At 25.3% G+C, this 26,665-nt stretch overlaps 1 protein-coding gene across 3 annotated transcripts; it reads left to right on the top strand.

The window, feature by feature from the left end:
• The first annotated feature begins 424 nt into the window (after positions 1 to 424).
• Positions 425 to 26,627, top strand: LOC113548602 (phosphatase and actin regulator 4-B). 3 transcript variants are annotated; one of them, XM_026949563.1, is made up of 15 exons: positions 425 to 955; positions 1,048 to 1,341; positions 4,368 to 4,544; positions 4,617 to 4,724; positions 5,910 to 6,035; positions 22,771 to 23,061; positions 23,139 to 23,396; positions 23,462 to 23,762; positions 23,945 to 23,977; positions 24,039 to 24,181; positions 24,291 to 24,447; positions 24,545 to 24,600; positions 24,666 to 24,769; positions 24,842 to 25,014; positions 26,079 to 26,627. In XM_026949563.1, the coding sequence occupies exons 2-15, from the start codon at positions 1,071 to 1,073 to the stop codon at positions 26,092 to 26,094; spliced, it is 2,214 nt and encodes a 737-aa protein (XP_026805364.1). In that variant the 5' UTR covers positions 425 to 955; positions 1,048 to 1,070; the 3' UTR covers positions 26,095 to 26,627. The 3 variants fall into 3 exon arrangements, with proteins under 3 accessions (XP_026805364.1, XP_026805363.1, XP_026805365.1); XM_026949562.1 differs by having other exon boundaries at positions 425 to 1,341; positions 26,079 to 26,626; XM_026949564.1 differs by lacking the exon at positions 23,945 to 23,977 and having other exon boundaries at positions 426 to 1,341; positions 26,079 to 26,625.
• The last annotated feature ends 38 nt before the right edge of the window (positions 26,628 to 26,665 follow it).

The raw sequence follows: 26,665 nt of genomic DNA on the forward strand, positions 1-26,665 counted from the left end.
CATTTATTCAGTACTAATTTGACATGTTAGAGTTAAGTTGCTATATGAATATAATAGAATAGTATATACTTCTATTTAGACAATGTTCACTGTACAGTGTTCTACTGTTCTATAATAGTATAATAATTAGTAATAACAAACAATATACATTTTATTATGATACGGCCAGACGGCTAACGAGAGATTATCAATTTATCATTCGCGATTTAGTATTTTAGTCTTGTAGAGGTATATTGGCGGGACCGAATAAAAAATAAAAATAGCCCAATCTGGGCACGCACCGGAACGAATGCAGAATATCATATCGACGGTAAAAAAACGTTTGAAGATTTTGTGCAAACGTCAGCACTGTGTACCCACCTTTTATTTTCACTCCTACCACTCGTCCACAGCGAACCTCACTCTGCAATCGTTTTAATCTCTTTATCTATGGAAAATTCCGAAATTCCAATACACCTCCCCTCCCACCAATCAACCCGTTGATTTTCCGCCGCCGCACAACAACAATAATAATAATAATAATAATAGTAATAAATAAATTAAATTAGTCCGATTAGTGTTTCCGTGTGCCAAACCGCGGTGGTTTTCCGTGACAGCAACACTCGACTGGACGCGCGCGCGCAACGGTCGTTCGAGCGTCCCCGAATTCCGATCGGTGTACGTACATTTATTATATTATTTAGTTTTCCGTTAATTGAATGTCGTCGGTTACTGTACGTCTATGATGCCCACGAGAACCAAAAACGGCATCGCCAGACATCAAATACTGGCCGCCGCGGATGTCAGTGTTAGAGAACACCAATGGAACTTGGTGCCATCCTGATCTATTAGGCGGACTCGTTCGCCAGGTCCACCGAAAACCCTCAACAAAAGTGCTTCCCGAGTGATTTGTTAATTCGTTAAATAGTATTAATTCATATGATATATTTCTCTTTCTGTTTTTTACCTACACAAGGTACCTAGTTGTGTTATATGTATTTGTTTTGTTTCTGTTCTTTGACCGATGTAATTTGTAATACAAATATTAGTGAGGTTGTGAATTTTTAGTTAGTATGTGTCAGTAAAGTGATATGTCGGTACGTTTGTCCAGCGGGTGTCTACCCGCAAATGGTGAGAAAACACTTCCACCCTCATCAGACAAAATTGATTCCAATGGCCAGCAGAACAATTTGCAGGACCACCAACAACTACAGCAACAACCTAGGAGTAATAGTATGGACTATTTAAACTTCGAGGAAAAAAGACAAATAATTGCATCTTCATTGTCATTAACGGATTTCTTGCATACTAGTGGTACAGCTACTACACCTACATCACCAACTACTGGCAAGTTTATTATTGGTAAGTACATTTTTAATATACTTATAGAATTTAGATATTTTCTTTAAATTCTTGCATATATACTTATTAGTAAACTGTAACCTTAATTAAATAGGCGACTTAATAGATTGCTTATTTTATTGGTATCTATCAATTTAATATTTTAATTAAAAATAATCTTTATTAATGTTATACAGGATGTTATATGTTCATTTATTAAAAAAATAAAAATTGAAGAATTGATTAACTACATAATTTTATACCTACTTAAAATTAATGTAACTAATTAACAATTAATAATCTATCTACCTACATCAGTATTTATTCAATAGTTTTGAGAAAAATAAAACCAAAAATTTTATCAATTTAATTGCCTGTTAAAAAAACAAATAGTTGTCCAGTACTAATTTAAATAAATATTAAATAAATAATTAGGTATCAAGTATAACTTTTTTTTAGATTTCATATATTTATATTAAATTTTACTTGGGTTTTTAAGTTCTTGTAAATTGTTTTTTCATCAAGATAACAATTTAAATTATACCTTATATAATAGTTATCTTATCAGGGCCTACATTTTTATACTAATAAATATTTGAGTTTTAATATTGATGCTTATGTTATAAGCTTCATTGGATGATTAATTCATGGTCAACAAATTTACATCAATTTATATATTTACAGTGAAGAGTAAATGTTTCACAATTCTATCCACTTAAAAATTGAATAACTTTTGAATTCTTTTAAAATATACATTTTTATTTTGACTTTGTTTCAATAAAATATTAATCATAGTAGTTATCTAATATAAAATTATTATTTTTAAATACTTACTAAAATGTTATTATTTAAATAATAATATGTATTATGTTACAATGACAACATTAAGAATGACTCATACCTACTTTCATAAATTATGATGTTGTAAATAAAGAGTATTAAACATATTTTCATTAAAACCATACATCTTTTTTCCTGCATATTTCAAAAGTTTGATATAGGTTATTAATAGTGTTATTACTTATCTTATAGTTGTAGACTCAATGATCTATATTACTTGTAACTTCTTTAAACATAATTTATAGTAATTTTGTATTTACTCATGTATTTAATTTTAAATAGACATTAAGTTAAAAAATAAAAATTATTTAATTGTTAGATATGCCAATTTTATTTGTGAGCCAGATAGGCCAGGGTTACATTGTTAATAGTATTATTGCTGTTATTATTTAAAAGTTAATATACAATGTACATATTATGTGATTTATATGCATTTTAAAATATTTGTATTTAATTATCAGATAATATTTAGATAGATGTATTATTGAAAATTATTATTAGTTGAGATTTAAAAAACAATTTAATGTATTCTAGAAAATCTTTGTTTTCAAATTATCTAGAAAATTATTTATGTTTAATTTTATCCAATATGGTTAAAACTTATTAGTACCTAGTTATATTAAACAGAAATAAGATAAATTTACTAATAGTTTTGTTTATTGCATTCTTCACCTTAAATTATCCTTTAAGCCTAAATATTTAAACTTAGTATATTTTTTAATGAATAGTTTAGTTTATAATTATTTCTTTAATAGTAATATAAATAATATGTGTATATTTTTTATTATTATTGTATAACAATTACTTTAGTACTGCAAAACTATAAAGTTAAAAAATATTTTAAGTAATTGTTAGTTTATTGCACCCAAATTAATTATATAATATGCTTCTAAAAAATATTAATTTGAAGTAATAGATTAATAATTAATATTATTTTTATAGAGGTAATATTAGTATTTATTTCTATTATTTAATAATTAATATGTAATGAAGATTATTTTATTTTAATGTTGATGACCTATACACTAAGTTAGGTTGATATTACCTATATGCACATCATAATACACATTCTCCAAATATCTTTAGATATTTTTTCTTACACTGTCGTAACGGTAAATTACTGTGAAAAAAAACAATTTGGTCATTCTATTGTCATGTTATGTGATCTTGTAAGGCATTACATTTTAGAATAATCTATAGGATATAGGTAGATAGGTATTCTATTATAATAGATATATGATTTTTATAATGTTATTGAAGTTTTAGATATCTATAATGATAAAAATTAAGTTTACTTATATATAAACTTACATATTACTATGATTACAATGTTATAAATTATTTCCTTCCTATAAATTAGTATTGTAATGTAGAAATTATGTTATCAAAAAAAAAACTTAATAGAACAGTTTAATTTTAGTATTATACACTATGATATGTATACTACTTTTATTAATATTATTGTGTATTTTAATTTTTAATTTATGCCTATTATTTTAATCATTTTATGGTACACACACAATTTATTCATTTTAAAAGAAATAGAGGATTACTATAGATCAGGGGTCATCAACTGGCATTTTTTTTACAGACCTTTATCCACGGAGTAGGTTTTAAAATTGTTTTAATATAAATTAATAAAAACTATAAGTATGTCATATAAAATTTGTATTATGTAAAAAAATTATTTAAGTGACGGAAAATAATCTGTATGAACATATGCATAAATAAATCAATAAATATAAATATTAATTTACAAAAAAAAAATGTATTTATTAATGTGTGTAAAAATCATTAAAACTATTAGAGGCTAGTATGGCAAGTTTTATATCAGACCTCCATAGACATAAATTAGTTGGTGACCCCTCCTATAGATGTTTTTATTACTAATATTACAAAAAATCATTGATTTAATTTTAAACTAAAATCTATGATTTTTAAGGTACATTTCTAGGTTTGTCACAATAAAATAAAATTATATATAAAAAGGACTGTAAGATATGTACTAGTACAATAGTATTAGTATTATTTCCTTAAACATAAAGTCAATTATTACTGAATACATTTAAATACTGTATTCATAACTTTTTACATTGTAATATTATAATTTAGTTGCATGACTTTAAGAATATGATGATTGTATTACAGTGTATATTATCATATAATTACCTATATTATTTTATCATAACTTTTTAATAATATTTTAGCCAAAAAACAAAATGGTACAGCACTTCGAACTAATAGCTTAGGATCAGGAACACGTACCAGTCCATTACAACTAGATCGAAAACAACCAAGCAAGTTTTCTGCATTAGGTAAACTTTTCAAACCATGGAAATGGAAACGAAAAAAGAAATCAGAAAAATTTGAAACTACATCTAGAAGTATAATTTTTAATTTTAAAATTGATAATAATAAATTGGTATCCTCTATTTATTATTTTTTTTATTTAATAGATTTGGAAAGGAAGATCTCAGTGAGAGCAAATCGAGATGAATTAATCCAGAAAGGAATCCTCTTTTTAGATAGTCCAGTGGCTCAAACACATACGATCTCTGAATCAGGTATGATATAGTATACACTATCAAATTAAATAATAACTATTTTTACATTATGATTAAAACTGTTACATAGTTTTTGTTTATATTTATTTATTATTAACAAGTTATCACAATACCATCAATCCATGAAAGTTTTATCCTCACGTACATAATTTTGGTATTAGCCTTAAACCATACACTATAAACGGAGCTATTACATATCACATTCATGTAATACTCTTAAACGCATATAATTATATCTATATATATAAAAATGTATAACAATTCATCAATTGAGAACGGCTGAACCGATTTGGTTCAAATTTTTTTTTAATTGTTCGTAGTTGTCAGGAGAAAGTTTTTACAAAAAAAAATTTTAAACCCTTTTTATAAATTTTTTTGATGATTGATTTTTTGAGTTCCGGAATTTTTTTTTTTTTTTTTGAGTATTTTCTTTTTGGCAAAACAACGTATGCCGGGTCAGCTAGTTATTTATATTAATGAAGGATACAGTTAATACTTTTTATCCATGGAGGTTACGTTCCAAAAAAGTTTCACGGATATCAAAACTACGGATAACAAGACAAGACCATAATCAACTACTGAATAAATTGACAATATTAGAAGTTTAGTTACCTTTTTAGCTTATCTGTAATAAATAATAATATAATGCTTATTTGTGCATACAATATATACATAGTTTTATAGTTATACCTAACAATATAACAACAATTATTTACAATTTTCTAAAATAAATTATCTACAGTGTTTTATAATAACAATAAAATTTTATCACAGACTCAATCTCGGATAACAAAGTATTACTGTATCTTATTTAGATGTTGAATGTGTATATGCGTAAAGTGATCCTTCATATATTTATATTTCTTGATAACTATTTAAGGATATGGTGGATTATGTACTATTGACTTATATCTATCTGTATTTGGGCTATATTTATAATTTTACTATTTTAGTTAAATATATGATCCTTCTTTTTGTGTATGCATAATTAATTATTTTCATTGAGATACTTAAGCTTTATATGCTTCAAGAAACTAAGAAATAGTTTTGTTTATAATATAATATCCAAGAGTCAGTAGTAAATTGGGTTATAGGTCAATATTTTTATTCTATGACTTTAAGAAAAATATTAAAGAAATTATGTGTTTAACAATCTATTTATTCAATTTTAAATCATTTCACTAGATAATTCATCTCAACTAAATCAAACTTCAAGCGGAACAACTACTTGTGTTACCGTCACTCCTACTATTGGTTCATCAATGCTTTTCCAACAACAACAAAATAGATATTCTAACCAATTTATGAATGGTAAGTGCAAATTATCTGATTCATTTATTGAAGGAAATAATAGTAAAATAATAAAATACATTGCAAGTGTATGCAATGATAATAATTCAAATATTAATTTTAAAAACTAATATTTAAATTTTTCATTAATAGTACTAAGGTTTACAAAAATCTTTATTATTATTGTTTTAGGATTTAAATTAATTACTTTTAAGGTTTAGGGAAAATATACATACAAATGTAAATTTAAATATGTATAGAAATAATAGCCTTATTCTGTTTTATCTTAATTATTGATTTTAATATTTTTGTTTATTTTATTTACACTATTTTTTAAAACTATTAACCCATTTTAAATATATTTATTATACTCAGAATATTATATTATTATTATTATTATTAAAAAACTAAAATTTATCGGTATATTCTAAAATAATGGAATCTAAAAACTTTTAAATCACCATACTCTGCCAAGTTTCAAATTATTTTTGAGCTAAAACTTTATACCAAATTTTATATTGTTAATAATTGGTATGTCACACATATTACAATTTGTGTGTTATTGTCAGGAAAATGTAGATAACATTTTTAATTTAATACTATCCCTGTTCATTTTCCAATCGATGATATTGATAGGTTATTATATGCAACCAAGTATGAACATTTTAGGACATTTCAATCCTAAATAATTTCTGTTAAATCCTTAAGGGAAAAAATGTAGACAAGTCATGGTCTGCTCTGATGTATGTAGGTGTTGAGTAGCATGTCACTGTAAAGGTTTGTACACAATAAAATAGTCAAGGTAAAATTTTATTGTCTTTCATCATAGCAATAATTGGAGTCTGACTTCATTTTACAGCTATTGTTGTATTGGGACCGAAATTATGGATAAAATTTAAATTTAACAATATATTATTATATTTGAAAGATAATTTAATTTACTTTAATAGATAGTTAACTTAATTTTTGTCAAAATGTTGCATGTAATATATTCTTAATATTTAGTTAATGTAATAATATATATTTATATCATATTATTATTATTAACTTTTGAGGATTATACCACCTTACTGTAAAATGGTATGAATTAGTTCATGGTATAAATAAGTAATATTTTTAAATTAATTTATATGTAAAATTTATAATATATCTCAACAATTTTAAGTTTCTATGCATAATATTTTTGAATTATAACAAAATTAACATTGTTGTTCATTATTTAAATATGTTATTTTGTTCAAATATGAACTTCAAACATCTATATAAATTGTTCTTCATATTTTTTTAGATTTTTTGGATTCAGTATGAACTATTTATGAGGAACATTGTATTACATTTTAGAACTTAAGTTCTAAAGATTAAACACTACACATTTTTAACTTCAAAATGATCCCAAATTTTCATGATTTTGATAAATATTGTATACAATTTTTATTTAAAAAAATTTATGAAAGCGCTTACGAAATATGTCAAAATCGCAAAAATTTGCAATACATTTTGAAGTTGAAAATGTATAACATTTTTGTGATTTATACCTAAGGTATACAAGATTCATCATACATTTTTCTTTAAATAAATAAACTGTAAAAAAAACTCCAGTATCAATATAGAAAAAAATTTATGAGTATATAAAATTTAATTTTTTACAAAATCGCGTAAAATAACTATATATCCTAAAACGATTTAAAATATTTGTTGTTATTCAAAAAGTATAAGTCATAGAAACTTGAAACTTTCACTAGTAGTTGAGAAAAATAAATTACTATTTAATTTTAGGTAATAATATAATATATCCTAGACTGAAAAATCATCTTCATGTTCAGAATCATTTTTCGTACACAATGATACTTGTCATTGCATTCAAATTTAACATATCCATTATACTATTATAGTGACCTCTTCTATATAGTAGAGCAATACCCACTTGTCCATTCTTTTTTTTTTTTTTTGACAATAATTGAAAAAAAAAATCTTAGATTTTTCTTATGTATAAAATGCTCAAAAGAGTTAAAATATTTAGAGAATTATACTATGTGTAAGAAATGTTAAAACAAACATTTGTTAAAAAATTTCAAATATTTATGGTTATCAATTTTATTGAATATTGGTATTGCATAAAAAATTCCCATTGTACTAAGTCTTTATTTTTATTTTCCTGGTTATTTTGAAAATTGTTTATTTATGACATCCCCCTCTCAAGTACAGACTAGATCCAATTTGCAATAAGAAACCATCCCTAATATATAAATCAATACATCTAAACTGTATAGATTCTATACTATAAAACATAATTGTCTATGTATTAAATAAATGAAACCAATATAATAATTTTATCAACATTATCTTAATATATATTGTTTGAAACAGAATATAATAAAGCGCAGTATGCATATTTAAAGATTAGGTATATATACTTTTACATTCATAAGTATCGCTACAAAGGCAGTATATTTTACAATATCGAGTTGTAAAATTCTGGTGGAGCAATAATTGATTTTACAATGATGTGTATGTGTGTTTTTTTGTGGGTGTATACACCATAAGTTATTGATAAAATGCTTTGATTTTCAATGAGGATGATTTTGGATACCAAATTTGATCTAATTTAGATTTCAGAAAGGTAAAAATACTTACATGTTTTTCAAAATAATTGGGAAAAACAAATAAAAATTAAGGAAAAATAGGAGTTTAAACGATTTTACCAGGAGTTTATTACAGTTTTTACAAACTCGATTTTGTTTTTGGTTTAATTTAAGAACGAATAACTTATATGGTACTTACTTGAAATTTCCAACAAAGATTTATGTTAATGTTTCCTACACATATTATTATTTTTAAAATATTTAAATTCTGTTCTGATCAATTTCTCTTAAGTAGTTCATTTATCCTAGTCACAATTATTTTTTATAGATATTTTAAGTTAAAATTTAGACGAAATTTGTATTTTAATCTTTGACAATAAATAACGATGTTAATTATTTTGTTATGATTCAATAAAAATATTTTTTAGGACTTAAAACATTTACGTGAATTATGTTTTATTTTTTAACATTTATTTTGAAAATATATAGTTAGTAAGTGTTATTACAATATGCATATGTGAAGCTGGTTATATATATTTTGTAAATGATTGACTAGCCAAAAGTAATATTTATCGACGTGGATGTCTTAGGTTTGACTTACCTATTATGAATTTAATTATATATTATGATATTTTCAAAATATATAGAATAATTTTAAGATAATATCTATTTAAAGTGTGAAACTATTCACACTGTTTTATGGTATTTACCTGTACGGTATTATTAACTCAAAAGTTAATATCATATGATAAAAAGTATAAATAAATATTTTAAACTAATTACATATATATATACTTATAAGTTATAATATAATACATGCAATGGTTTTGGAAAAAAATACATCGACCTACCGTGATATTTATAGTATAATAAAAATGACTTGAATAACTTTATCGAAAATACGTTATTTTTTCGTACAATAGTACAGTTAATTTCAAATTTTACTCATCAGTTACAGTGAATTACTCAAAACCAAGTATAGCAAACTTTGCCCATTTTTTTTTATTACAGTTTTTAAATAATTATAACGGTTTAACAGTTTATATGGATCTTTTAAAAAATAAAATTAGACAGGTAATTCCAAATATCAGTCACTTTTACTTAAAATCTATGAAGTTTTTACTTATAAAATAGATATTACTTAATTTATGTAATTTTTTATTGTTGTTATTGTTTTGAAATCTGACTTATTTGGTTAATCATACTTTTACTTAACGATTTGAATGTTTTGATTTACCTAATTTGCCCATTAAAATTCGTTTTTCTGCTCAATCCTATTCATTAACAGATTGCTAATGGAGGAACAGCATAGTTTCTGGTCTGGCCGTTCTACAACTACTTGTGATGCAGTCTTTTGTAATTATATATTTTAAGTTTTTAAAGTTCATTCGCAAGTTGATGTCATCTTCACTGACTTCTGCAAAGATTTTGACCATGTAGATTACTATGTATTGCAATGTGTCTTGCAAGCAACTAGCTTCGGGGAGCAACTTTTATCGTGATTTTGTTCTTTTATTGATGGTAGTAAACAATTTGTTAAAATTCATGGAATGTCTTCTGATATACACTCCATTTCATCTAGTGTCCTTCAAGGTGGTCGCTTTTCTCCTCTACTGTTTTGTATATTTTTAAATAGTATTAACCATTCATTAAAGCATGCACGGCTCCTAGCGTTTGTGGATAATGTAAAATTATCCTATCGTATCGACTCTTTAAACGGCTGTCATGTCCTACAAGATGAACTGAATGCATTTGTTGCATGGGCCAACAAGCTAAGATTGGATTTCAATATTGCTAAATGTCACCATATGACTTACACATCTTAAATGCCCAATTAATTTTAAATATGCACTTCATGCATCTATTCTGTATTGTAGTTTGTGATCGTGGAGAGGTGTAGGTGAAAAGAATTGGTATGTTCTTTTGTTGGACAGAGTAACTAATATAGATTATATTGTAATACTCTATTTTTCTAAAAAGTTAACAAAAAATGCGTAAGAATCTAGTGCGTGCACTCTCTTTCGTTTATGTGTATTATACTTATGGCGCTTATGGATAATTATTATTAACATTACTAATAACAAAATTACATTAATAATTTGTAATATTGTGTAAGAATTCAATATTATTTATATTTTTTTATATGCTATTATATTATTTATCGGCCTATAGTATCATATTGTTTTGTCTAATTGAAGCCATTAAAATATTTTTCCCTATTTACTTTGAATTCATTATTTAAGTAATTAGACACCTATTAAATATATCATGGAATCCTTAATAAATCACAATGCTTAATAAAATGGTGTAAGTATTTATTAATAATGTAAAATACCAAATCAGTTCTCTCAATATAATAATTAAAATGTATTTAGTTTCTCTTATCATTAAAAAAATACTTGAATATTTTACTTTGACCCTTCCCCACCCACAAATAGAAATATTAGACTAACTACTTAAACTAAACCAACTACTACTAAGTTAACTATCTGAAATAAATATTAAATTTGAAGATTGAATTATATTTTTAATTCCAAAACCTTGTAAATGTTATGATAGCTAAAATAAATAAAAATTGTACTATTTATACTCGTAAAAATATCGATGTTTATTTGTTTTATGTTATATTCTTTATAAATACATATTTTTATGAATAATTCTTTTTATGGTATCTAAATAATAAATTCGTTTGTAGGCATTTGATGTTCTTAAAGTTTTTGGAAGTAGGTAATTCTCATATTTTTGCTATAAGTATTATATTATATTTTTAACTTCAAATGCTCGAAAAAGAAATTGTAACTGACAATATGTTTTAACCACAATAAACAACTTAATAAAAATCTTGTTAAGAATTTTCAAATTGTACTTTTTGAAGTATATATGTTATATTATATTTACTTTATCTGTGCTACGCTTACTCTTTTTATTTATTAATACTGAAGTTTGCTGTCCTTATATGTTATGGTAATTTACAGTTCCTATGTTTTAGCCAAACTATTATTGGAATTTTATAAAAATATATAAAATTATCTGTATTAGGATGTAAAATAATGTTCGATTTGTACTAATTTTTTTTTTTTTTTGATGAAATTATGCTAGTAAAAATGACCTTACATAATCTGCTAATAAAGTTCTAGAAAAATACAGCTAAATAAATACAAATATAGTGGAATATAGGTTATTTATGAAAACAATTTAAAAACCATTTATTAATTTTTAATCTGTAATAAACTAATTATTTACATTTCAAAGTAAATTATCAAGTCATTCCTACTATATTAGGTAAATCAGTAAATGTATACCTTTCCCGCCTATAATTATTATACACTATAGATGTTATTGAGTTGGCTACCCTGATTGGATTTTTAGGTAAGGCGGAAATGAATTATTACACACAGGAAAAAGTAATGTTATGTCGTGCATTCTCCACTATGCCATGGGTGCCCCTCAAATCGTATATCCACGGCAACGGTAGTTAGGTTTTTAAACTTCGTGTGACGTGACCTGCCGTGTAGCCGCTGCTATTTCATTGCTGGTTAATTTGTTTTTTTTTTATGAGCTTTTCACAGTATACCACTAGACAGCTTACAAAGGTCAACTTTGAACAAACTACAAACAACTGCCCGTTTTTTATTTATGAAATATTATAAGTCTGCTTTAGATCGAGTTGTTACTAATTTATTCATGTTACCTAACACCCGAACTATCCCCAAAGCGACCAATGATGGGATATATAATGAAATGTTCTTGTTTTCACAGAGGTATGTTACATATTTGTAAACGCCAGTCAAATATTGTAGTTTTCCTTTAAAATAAAATAATATTTTATTGCTACCTATCTATATTAAAATAAAATTATCATTATAAAGATGGAAATAATTTTTCGTATTTCACTGCAATAATGTATCAACCCTGTGAGTAAAAACAATTATTTAATTTGTCTTTGAATTTGTAGTTCTAGAATGTTTTTTTTAACTTGGATTTAATTTTCATGTCATGATTGACATTTTTCCGAGTTTCATAGATTAATGAAGTTAATTTTTGCATTGCACATTTAAATTAAAAAATATGCCCTAATATTTATTTAAATAAATAAGATTCAAAATCGGTATTTAAAGACTAATAAGATATACTCGTATAAAATAAAAAATAAAAGACTCGATAGATCGTATTTATTGTTTCAGCATTATTATTATCTATACTATTTATTATTCTATTATAGTAATATTTTATTATTCGTTAGTTATTTTAATGTGATGTGAAAATTTAGTATATATTTTGGAAATCGAATATTTTATTTTACGTTGCGTGACATTCGATATAATAATATATACTATACCAATAACTAAAATAATGGATAACCTTAATGGTAGTATTTTTCACGACTGTTAATAAATTGTACAAAAAGTCGATAATCACAATTATATTAAAACGTTTAGTTTTTATAAAAATATGTAATTATTTAACTCGTATTGTTACAAGTACAAAATTAATTATTATTACAAATATCAATGTTTAAAAAAATGATTAATTGTAATTTGAGAAATTGAATGTATTGTGATTTTGATAGCAGTCAAGATTGTAGAACTTATTAGTTATGATCTGATTATAAACTCAAGTTACGACTGGTGATAGCGATGTTCACCTTAATATGATCGTTTACGTATGGGAAACAAAAAAAATTAACAGTAAAGTTAGTTATAATATAGCCTTCAAATCATCTTCAATTTGTATCATAAACTCACATAATATATAAATAACGTGTTAATGTATTATATTTATACTTTACAACAAACATTCACTCTTCCCAGTCCTCTGGTTGACATATATTTTTATTTAGTATAAAAAAAAAATTAATACAATTACTCATATTTCAATATCAACTTAAAATTATATTTAATTTAATAGTTATTAATTTATTTAAGCATTATATGATTTTTGTTTTTTCTTAATTTGTATAAATCATATCTATTTTATTTATTATGTTTGTAAGCTGTTATTAATCCTCAATCATAGCATAACTAGTTATTTTTTAACTAAGTTAAAGTAGGCTACGGTGTTCTAAAAATGTTTTATAGCAAAAATAAGGTGTCTATGGGAACATAATTGATCTCACACAATAATAAGTTTTAATTTATTTGAATTATCTTGAAAAATTATGGGTAAATTTAGATTGATTACTAATTCTTTATTTTACCTGAATTACATAAAACCCGTATGTATACACTACAGTACTCAGTATGCTTATTTAATTTGACATTTTTAAACATAAATCGTAACTTTTTATTTCCATAAAAAGAGTATGGGTCTTTAATAAATTCTAGCGCGCTGAAGCTTACCTAAGACCCCTTGTTACGGCTATGAGTTCCTCATTATATTATCAATGAAATAAATTCGGCATTTAATTAATCATCCAAGTAACAAACTTATGTAAAGAAAGTTTATTTTAACAACTTGTTTGACAGTTTATATTGCATCTTAATATCTAACTTTGTAGGCACTTACTTTTACTTTCTTTCATAATTTTATGTAAAGATCTGGAATCCATTTTTTAGTTTATTTTTGTTATTAAATATATACATATAAATAAAAACTGGTGTCACCAATTTCATTCATGCGTCATAAGCCAAATCACGTATTTATGTAGCAGTGACCTTAGTCAAGACCTCGTCTTAACATTTATTATTATATTATATTTGTATGCACATTGCACATTGCACATTATCTTAATTTTACTTTCTTAGCGGCTTATCAAATATTATAGTTATTATTTATTTATTATGATAAATAAAGAATAAAATATCAAAGTATGAAGAAAACAAAAGTCACGCGTTATGTTTTACTAGTAATCTAGTCTGGTTCTTGTATAATATATATTTTCTTTATTCAATATTACCACGTAAAACGTAATCCATAAAATAACAGGTAATTCACCAAATATGCTCACTCTCATTTTTCCTTTAACAATTAATTTATTTAAATTCTGATTTTTTGAATTTTAAGTCTACTTAAAGACTATAATATTTTTAATTATTTAGATATTATATACCGTTTAAAAAGTGTCTTTTTCAAATAAAAAGTGAGAACTTTGCTAAACTTTTTACTGTAAATTATTAAACAGATAATTTTTTTAAAAAATTGTATGAATTTAAATCAAGAATCTACCAATGGTTAAAATAGCTTAAAATAAATATAATATTGGCCATTGGGTTAATTATTATATTTAAAAAAATATGAAGTGTTAATATATTAATATTAATTACTATAATTTTAAGTTCATCAATACCCCCTTATTCAAACTTATTATCTTTAATACACAATGATAACTCAAAAGCCAAAATCTACTCATTTAAATTTCGATTTAGATACAATTACATTTTGATAAAATAAATCTTCTTAACATTCGCAGAAAATTATGATTATAATTTGAAAGAAATAAGTTTGTATCGCCACAGGAAATTCTTAAATGGCATAATGGTATAAACTTCTGTTATCAAATATGTTATTGAAATATACTTAAAAATTCTAAAAAACAAAATGTTGATTAATTTATTGTAGGGAAAAATAAGGAAGACCATGCTTGGAGAATTACCATGTGTACTTTTAAAGAACTTACTTAGTTGTCCTCAAATATTATAAAAAAACTTACTTTAACATGTTTCTATAATGTTTAAAACTAAACCAAGAAACTTTTGGGAATTTTTACTAACCTTATCTTAGTTAATTTTTCAAAAAAAATAAAACATAATTTATTTTAATATTGCATTAACTATTTTTCTTAATATATTTTATGTAATCATCGATAATTAATTTATATATAAAAATATTTTACCATATTTTTAGCTGTATTTTGTAATATATTTCTAAATATAATTCATGTATAATTCATGTATTATATATTTATAATACATATATACATTATTTTTATACGATATACACTAAGTAGTACGTATCATAATATTGTTACTTATTATATTCTAATAATGCGACCTTAAATTTCGTCATTACCTCCGTAACGTCCATACTTCATGCACATCGCACCATTGTTCTCATGTGTGAAAATGAACACGAGAGTAAAATCGTTCCGTCAACGGTATATCCATAATATTGAGAAGTAAAAACTATTGTAATTTATATAAGGCAGTAAGTATGGTGCACTAGAAATTAGTATTAAACTAAATGATACATTTAATATATTAACAACAGTAAAACTTCAAAATTATAAGACTTAACTATAACGTCTATAACTTATAAGGCTATTCAAAATAAAATTATATTTTGTTGTGTAACCTTAGTTGGACACTTATATTGTCAAAATAAATAGTTTGCATTCACAATTTAAACAGTTTTGAAGACTTGTTGAAAGGAAGTAGTGTAGTTCCTCTCATTTGAAACGGTTTTTACTACTAAAATAGCTTCTAATATATAATACAACGAAAAATTGACCTAAATACTAAATAATAATAGCAGAAAATGCCAAACATTAAAAAATAAATATTTCAATGCCTACAATTCAATACGTGATTGATTTAAATTAAACTAAGTTTTAAAAAAAATCTGCGTCCTCACCACAAGAACATTAAAATACCAGTACAACTTATAATATAATAGTAGATAACAAATGTTAATGTTAAACACGGCAAAGCAAAAAAAAAAATGAATTTAAAGTCTTATATAGTTTTTGTGAAAAGTGAGCATAATAAAAAATCAGCCAACTAGTTTACCAATGATGTATTCATGTTATTCATGATAAATATTTAGAAAATGTTCTACAGTTAATTAAAATACTATTACCTATTTGTAAGATATGATTTTTGTTGCGTTTATAATTATTATAAAACATCGTATAACATCGTATGCATGTAACATAGTATGTAATTAGTATTGCACATTGCAGTTAATTTTCATAGCATTTTCATTGATATCGATAAAATAATAATTGATGTTAGACAAGCATTAAATATACAAATTTGGAACATTAATAAGCTGCTTTGAGCTAAGGGTATTCAAATTAAACAAGTATCCCTTTTTCGTTCCGTTAATATGCTATATCTTGTACGGAAATTCTGATGTATATAAATATATAAGTGTATATTCACAAATGCCTGTACGACGGCGCGAATTCGTGTTTATACGTTGCGTATATTAATTTTTTATTCTCTACAAAAATAATGGGTCTTTCTAAACATATTCGTATGGAGTCTATGTGAGTTTAAAATTTGAAATATAAGTTATTTAAGCCATTTAAGGTAGGTACAATACATTTTTTTGCATATTTAATATCGATATAAATAAAATATTTTTTCTTTATTTATATATAATCTTATATTCTAAATAAAATCGCGCAGTTATGTGAAATATAAAGGTAAAAAATTAAATTATCAATAATTACTAATATCTTGATTTATTTAATGTAACAAGTAATAGACTAATCCTATAAATTTGTTATACACTTATATTTTGTATGTGTAATAGCGAAAGTGCAATTTTTTTTTAAATCTTGAAATAGTTGAAATAGTTACTATGGTTAACAGTGATATATACGGTGCTTAACGGTGGATTGTGTTAATTTTGTGTGTACGATGGTTGATACTTTGATATTTGATATTTGTTACAAGTAGTGTTACTAGTTAGTACTTTATCCGTGTTCAGTTTATAAGTAAGAATATGTTTGATAATCTAAGTACCGAAGCTTATCCATGTTTCGCGAATACACTGTATGTTAGTATATATAACAAAACAAACGACGACTAGTTTTTAACGTTTTGCGTTTATATTGGAACCGCGTATCAGCGGCGCGTGATATGCAAATAATAAATTGGCACTTGTTGTTTATTTTTAGAAATTCTGCAGCGCCACCGCGTGCCGTTGATTAACCAATGCGTGATGCGTCACCGGCGGTGGCGGCAGCGGCGTTGGGATATGATAATAATAATAATATAATATTTTACAATAACATTATGTCCACTAGTCTATTTAATATGTATATAATTATTTATAACACACAGGTGTTTTATGACTATGCACAGAAAATAGTGGTGGTGATTTTGCGGGCGGTGCATGGGTAAACATTGTGAGGGGTATTTATGTATTTAAAATAAATTTCTATATGCATATAGTGGCACTCAGCAACCTATAGGCTCCTAGAGTTTTACTTTCACCTTCGTGTTGTCTTTAATAATTCATTTACAATTTTTTTAAATAAAAAGAAATACCTATGTAATACCTACCTCAATATTTTTATTTATTTCACAATCGGAAGTTAATTCTTTAATTTTTTTAAAAATATCAATGTACTAAATATATCATACTGGTTTTTTTTTATAAATAAATTTATTAAATTTATTGTTATCTAGTTTAGATGTGCCCATACATTTCGCTTGGCGCTTACTAAACAATAAACATGTTCATTTGTTCAAGCAATAATGTAGACTATTTGTGCTAATGACATCGGCACAATGAGAGTTTTGCTGCAGTATTAATAATAATTATCATTGATATATTATATTGTTATTAAATCATAGTGTTAAATCTAGTGCGCGCTAGCGTGTTTGTTGTTTTTATAAATATATATAAATATATCAATATACCATATTATATCATAGCGGTAGCATATTTGTTGCAAGAATATAATATTATTATAATAGTTTATTAGCGCATACTGTACAGCTATGGCAGAGGTGCAATTTCCCAGTTCCCCGGCGCCTCCGTTGCTGTTCCGAACGGGTGGGCGACTAGTGTAGCGTTAAAATTCCCTCGTATAAACGCGCGTGCTAGACAAATTTTAGTCGATATATTTATTAGTCGTCGTGCGTTCGTGTAGCCATCTCGGTTATCGATCTTCTTTTTTCTCTTCTTTTTATCGCACATGTTATAATATCGTTATAGTGATCATATTCAGAATTCAGTTATTGCACAATAATCGACAATTTGCAGTTTGCGCATGTGTATACAATATTAAAATATAACATCATTGTTGTTTGACAATCGTGTTAAAATGACTTCGGTAGTCAACGATAACTTCAGACCTCGGACTCGAACGGGTTTTCCTATGGATAGGTATGGGCCCGTTGCCGCGGTGCATACTTTAAAAAAGAAGAGATCGCCGCCGTTACACGCAATTGTCACCCGTTCGACAGCGCTCGTTCGGAGGATTTCAGGTAAAAAACTATATTGTATACCTGTGGCTGTGACGGTTGAGTGAGCGGTTTGAGGGAAATCCAATTATTTACAAACGATTATAATGTTATCGTCACGCGCGTGTCAAGCACTTACGTGTAGACATGTAGTTTGGTTGGGATACGTAGTCAGTGTAAAAATTACTGTTCAATGCAACGATTGATGCTGTGGTGTTCGTGTTTCACACGTACGAATTTCAAAATTATCGCATTTTCCAAATATTTTTAAAAGAAGGCTTTATGTATATATTACTGTATAATTGCGTGTATAAAAAATCAGTTATGTACAATGTACATATTATGTGCATTTATAAAAAAAAATGCAGTATATAACGGGCGATTGTTAACTCCGCCAGTCATCTGTAATGGGTATATGGAAATCCCACCAGTGTTAAGACCTTCCTAGATTAAATACGTTGACACCCATGAAATGACATACATCAAAATTGCTAAAATTGATATTTGTTTCTTGATTATTACGATTATTTATTATGATTATTCAGATTACTTAACGAAATACAATAATAATATTATAATATGACGTGTTATTGAATTGTTCAGATAATTATTATTTTTATCTTAACGTTTTGTATATTTTTTGGCATATTACGCATACCTAACTATTATATTATGTGGACAATCATTATTATTAAAATTATAATATATATTTTTTAATAATAATAGATTACAGACTACAGTTATTAATTTAATACTGTTATACCCGATTTTATTTTTTAGTAAAATTTACATGAACTGAATTTTACCTGTTTTTTTGCTAGTGGAATTAACACTAAAAAAAGGTACTTGTGGTGGTTTACATGCGCTTTATACAGCATACAAATGTACGGGTTAAAACTCAATACTTAATTCTTTGTCTTTGTTATACTTAAAATTATACCTTCTCCAGAAAAAAAATTGGATTTAAAAACAAATATGAGGTTGTCTTCCCGTTTCAATAAGTCTGAATTTAGCTCAATTTTGTTTATCATATAACAATAATATATTATATATATTAAGATAATAACTACGTATAGATGATGCTGAAACAATAAAAAAAACGTTTACAAGAACGAATAATATTTAAAGTATATAGCATAGACTCTTCTACACTACCTAACATATTTAGCATTATCCCAAACCCTTACTATCTCAACTATATAAGCAGCACACGATCTTATATTTCTAGATTGATAAAACAAATTACTAGTCATGTAAAATGTTAATATATCCTTCGTTATAACTTTTTGTAATTTTAGTTTATGTAAAATAATAATTTTGTAGTCATGTATGTCATATAAATAAAAAATATATTACGAACAATAAATTAAATTTAAGCGTGTAAACTCTAGCGTTGTACTTAGTGGCGCTATAAAATGGCTCGTAATAATACCACTAAACATTAATTGTACAGAAACGAGAAATTTGTCGTGTACATTTAAGTGACAAGTAAATATTTTATAAGGCCTAGTTATTATTAGATTTTTTTGTTTTTAGACTCGTATTTTTTCATCCGTGTCATGGTCATAGATTCTACCCCTCTAAAATTAAAAAAATATTTATTAAAATTAAATCAGAACATATTGACATTGCCAAATGACAATAGAAACTTTAAACCAAGTTATAAAGCTCACGTGAATTAAATTATTGTACACCTCTTTCCCATAATATTTTCATAAATCATAAATATTTTTATCCATTAAGTTTTATTTTGACAATACCATTTATGTATTTTTATATTAAGCTAATCATTACTCCGTACTAGCATACATCACATTACTTAAGTTATTAACAATTAATCATTTAATAAATGATACATAACATTGCAAATCCACTTATATACATGCATAAGCCAAGACCGAACTTACTCCCAAAAAGTTAAACTTAAAACCTCTTTTAATATATCTTTATCTACTCAAATAATATTTAATCGTTATATCTTTTTTAATTAAATTTTATATTCTATTACTTGATAAATATTTACGTTAATGTTACGGATTTGTGAAATTTGAATAAAAAAATAATATTTAATCAACACTTAAAGATTTATACATAAAATACAATTATTGTAAAGGTAATTTTCAGTAATACAGTTATTTAGTTACACACGCGGAAGTATACTAAAAATAAATATAAATACATCTAGTTATATTTAAATTCGGTTATTTTTAATTTTGAGTACATTTAATAGATTTTGTTGTTTACACTTTTACGCAAGTTACTGAAATAATTAATTTTTGTAAAAATATTATTTTAATGTATACATACTTTTAATTTGTTATTCCTTGCACATCAAATGACATTGAATTAAATATTTTCTCATAATATTATATTACATTTTTACTTTAGAAACAATTTATTTTAAATGTCATTATTGTGTTAGTAAGTATTAGGTATTCAATTTTTTAAATAAACATTTTAATTTTGTGATAATTTAAAATTACATTTCAAAGAGTAGCTTTTGTATGGGTACATAGTTCTTACTTTATTATTTTATTTTTACTGATTTAAAATGTAGATGACTTAATCTAAATTATTTACATTTAATGGCGTCATTATTATTAAACATAATACAATGTTATTATATCGGTTCTCTGTCTTCAGTAATTACAATATTTATAACAAACCATTAAAAAGACATGTGCACTGTGCACTATGCATTGCCAAATATTATTACGTTTTAATAATAAACATGTACATTTACGACGACACTTTCGAATGCTATTATTTATCCATGTACTTATACTTTATTGGTCTAATTTTATATGCCAAATATTCGTTTTAATTTGTACGCTCTAAATTATATTATACTATATATTTATACGTATAAGGTTATTAACCGATTTCTGCACATATCTATAGTTATACATTTATTGTTTTAAATATTTTTGTATTGTATATTCTATACTTTATGTTCTACACATTATTATGTACATTAATTTGACTACGATGAATTCAAATTTAGTTGGGTCGTTTATAAATTTAAGATATTTTTAACTGTATACTCATAAACATATTTTCTGTCGATCGTTATTAATATTTATCCACTACAATTTATTTAGATCCCCTTATAAAAGTAATGTTTTGATCAGCTTAAAACTTATATGTAACAGACAACATTAATGCTAAGTGTAGGTATTTTACAAAAAATAATGTATATTTGGCAACTCACGGGACCATAGATTAGTTAACTATTTCTGGACCATTTAAGTTAGATGACATGAAATGGAATGTTTATCTAATTTTAGAATATTTAGGCCTTGTACTAAGGAATAATAATAAGGAACGATTAGTTACATCAAAAATTATTATTATTGAGTGTATTCTATTTTTTTTTGATTTCGTACAAAAAAAAAAACGTATGTCTGCCAAATATTGATATTTAACGGCCATGACTTTTAGTTTGAATAATATTTTATGCCGTAGTAGATTGTATATAATTTAATGTAATATTTGTGTATAAAAATACCAAGTTTAATTTTTAAACTACTGATTATTTACATTTTATATGCTGTAAACTAATATAACTTTGTTCAATTTTGATAATTAATTGTTGATCTGTTATTATCACATAATTATTCATAGAATTATATACCTGACTAAAATAGCTTGAAATTTCTACTTAGTTTTCAAAAGTAAACTTTTTATTAAATTCAAATTAAATAATACATATCTTTTATAATTTTTTGGCATTATTCCACTTATAAAAAATTAAACATTATATGCATAATATAACGTCTGTTGTCGCATGTTGCACTACAGATCTAAAAAAATATTTTAAATATTTTCTTTTTATTGGAGAAGGACATTTATATAGAAAACAAAAAAATTAGTTAAAAACAATGTTACACATTAAGACGTTAAAAATATATACTGAATACTTTATTTTTACTAAATCTTGAATTACAAATTTTTTCGTGAATATATTTAAGTTGGTTAATATATTTTCATAAAAATAATTGTATACTATGCTGAACTTATTATATTTCATTTTCTTAGACTTGAACAAAGATAACAAGACTGAAACAGTGCATGGGCATAATGAGCCAGTAGAATTAAGTTTTGAGCAGCAGCATCAGCACCAGCAACAACAGCAACAACAGCAGCAGCAGCAGCAGCAGCATGTAGCTGAACAGCCTAGTAGCTCAAAACCTGAACGACCAAATTCACTCACAGGTCCTGGTGGTACGCTCACCAGACGCCTGTTCTGTTACCATGCACCTAATCAGTCATTATTGGTCGGATCAGGTCAGTCACCTACCAGGCCTCCAAATTCACTATTGCCATCAGGTAAATAAACTAGTTAGTGGTATATAATACTTACATGAAATCATTTTCTAATTTTTTTTTTTTTTTGTTGATCATAGGTTGTGAATCTCCAAAATTAAATTGTGATAGGACATCTTCAATGATTATGCCTGGACAAAACATGTCTCAGTTAGCTAGTGGTGTTAGGACAGGCTATTATCATTCCAGCCCTAGAATGATGTATAACAATCATCCTGGGCATTCATCATTGATGCTTTCTGATTTACCTGAACCCCCTATACCGGTGTCTGAAGTTGGCCCAATACCTCCACCTCCCATGTTTAGCTCACCAGCTCAACAATCATACTTATATCAACGTAATAATATTATAAATTTATAAATAATAAATAATGTAAAATATCTAAAGTGTTTGTTTAAATAGGTAACAATCGTCAAAATCATCGTACCAATGATAACAATGACGAGGAAATGGAAATGGCAACTAATGAAGATGATTATGACGATGATGACTATGATGAAGAAGAAGAAGAAGATGATGATGAAGACGAAATAGATGATGATGACGATTCTAATGGATTTAGAATAAGAAGTCGTCACAGTTTTCCTAGTCATATAGAGCAGATTCCTGCTAAAGAACCTGTTTTTAATGCACAACCTCTAAAGTCAGCATTAAAAAAACCATCAACACCTAATCAGAGTCAAGAATCATCACAATTGCTCAAGTATGTTGTTGATTAATAAATATATTATATTAAAAGAAGTAAATAAAAATAATTTGCAATACTCGAGGTTATAAGAAAGTAAAGTGAATAAGTTTGCCTTTTTGCCAATTATTTGGCAATCGTTTGGCTCTTCATTTCATTATTATTTTATTTTTCTTAATTTGTTTATCGCTGCATAACAGAAGGGCTCCACTTAAGCCCAGGATACGGTTTTGGTAAATTTAATTTAATTTTCAAACTATTCTACTATTAATATTTTTGTTAATTAAATTGCAGTGGTGCTAATCGTCCAGTAGTGTTTGGAATTTCATTACCTTGTTCATTACAAGAAAATAAAGAAAATGCTAGACCTAATGAATCTAGTGATGATGACAGTTCTGGTGATGGACCCATATTGTACAGAGATGATAATTTAGACAGTAAGTTAATTTAATTATTAATTGAAGTTTTACTTAAATTAAACAAAACTCAATTATAAATTTGGCTAATAATTCATATAATATTCCTTAAATTGTATTTAATTTTAAGATCGATTAGCTGAAAAAATTGCAAGAAAAGATAGTCTCGCTATTAAATTGGCTTTACGTCCTAATCGACAAGAGCTCATTAATCGCAATATTCTTCAAGTTCAAAGTGAAAAGGAGCGACAAGAAACTAAAGAAGTCATTGGTGCTCGTCTTATTAGGTATTTATATAATAATACATTTAAATCTTTAAACAATTATCAACACTATTAATTTATTTTTATTTTTTAATCAATATAAATTAAAATAATTTTGTAGACGTTTGAGTATGCGACCTACACAAGAAGAACTCGAAGAAAGAAATATTTTAAAAAGTAAAATATTTTGTTTAATATATTATAATTAAAATGATTTTTTTTATGATTAAATTGAATTTCAGAACAAACAGCGGCAGAAGAAAAAAAATTAAAAGAAGAAAAGAAACGCATGTTGTTAAGAAAATTAAGTTTTAGGCCAACAGTTGACGAATTGAAAGAAAAAAAGGTAGATTTTTTCAATTTTTTATTTTATTCATATGTATATTTATTTAACACTATTAAAATTGTAAACATTTAGATTATCCGATTCAATGATTACATAGAAGTGACACAAGCACACGACTATGATAGGCGAGCCGATAAACCATGGACACGGTTAACAACCAAAGACAAAGCAGCTATACGAAAAGAACTAAATGAATTTAAAAGCTCAGAAATGGAAGTGCATCAAGAAAGTAAACATCTCACCAGGTTAGTTATAAGCTTATTGCTATTAAATTTTATAAAATGCCTTAAGACTTCAACCCTCTATTTACCATTAAAAAAAAATAAATTTCATTATACTCCATTTAATATCCATTAACCTTAGTCTCTTATAAAATCTCTAAGTAGTTTGTAATATATTTTACATGATAAATATAAATTTAATAAAAATTTAAATTTTTTACTTAATACTTTTTAAAAATGATAAATATAATATTTACACAGTGGTGGGTGACTATTACAAATACTGGTGGCACTACAACTATGGATAAGCAAATATCTTGGTTAATCAACTAAAATAGTTAAGAAAAACACTGATTAAATTAAAAGTGCTATTAATGTTTATATTATTGTGTGAACTATATGTAATTTAGATAAACTTTATCTCAATTGAAAGTAGCCTAAAACATTGGCCGATTTTTATCCTGTTATGTTAACCATTGATGTCAACTATTAATTAATATATATCGGTTGTTATCATTTTAATTATTGGCTTTTGTTTCCGACGATTGGGTTTGGCCAGAAAATTTCTTTACAGCATTAATTTTATTAAAAACACAAGCAAGGCAATTGATAGGATAATGTGATACTTCCGGGGGCATGGTGCTTGGTATGTGTAAAATTCATTCCTGTTATCTTAAGATTCGAGACATAATATTGTAATATTAAAAAAAAAAAAAAAAATGGATAATATATTTTTATTACATATATACCAGAGCGACTTATTGAACCATTAAAATTATTTAATATGTAACTTAATGAATAACCTAAGATAATTTGCCATCTGGTAAGTTTATTACTTATATAATTTTACTCAAGTGGATGGATCACTATTAAAATATAGTGTAATGACTGATAAACATTAATTGTTCATGATGGTTTATTATTTTTCTTGACATAGATTTGTTTTTAAGAAACTAAATATTTTACTTGAGAATTACCCAAGTATATTAGTTAAATGTACAGTTTTAAGTCTTTATTAAAGATGAAATTATGTAAAATTGTAAAATCAAATTTATATAATTTTAACACTATAAACTTTTTTTTTACAGATTTCATCGACCATAAACTTTACAGATATTCTCACGTGTCTTTAAGCCAAATTTATATATGTATTAAAAAACAAAAAACAAGATGAAAGAAGAAAGAATATTAAGCATAATTGACTGTTAATTATTCTTGTTTAGATAAAAAGTAGGTTTTAAATACAGATATATTAGTAAATTAAATATTTAAAAATCAACCAAAATATTTAATAACTTAAAAATGCATTAAACATTTTTTATCAGGTGAGATAGAAAAAATATAAATTATGATAAATATTAGACTATCTTATATTGACGAGAAGCTTTTGTCCGTCCACATAGTGATTATGTGCAATATTTATTATGCAATAACTCCAAAATATATATGTAAAGTATAATTAAAATACTAATAATTATTACTTCTGCTTCTTTTACATTCCCCCAAATGTCCCCTCCTTTTATTAAATAATTTTTCATCCCTTCTTTTATTTATTTTTTGTTATTGTTCATAATATCAATATAAAAATAATATATTGTACAATTACCATGTTGAAAATGAAAGCTCATTGTTTTGTTTGTTTTTGTTTTTTTTTATAATTGTAACTAAGAAAAGA

This window comes from Rhopalosiphum maidis, chromosome 1 (genome assembly GCF_003676215.2).
Source record: "Rhopalosiphum maidis isolate BTI-1 chromosome 1, ASM367621v3, whole genome shotgun sequence".
NCBI lineage: Eukaryota > Metazoa > Arthropoda > Insecta > Hemiptera > Aphididae > Rhopalosiphum > Rhopalosiphum maidis.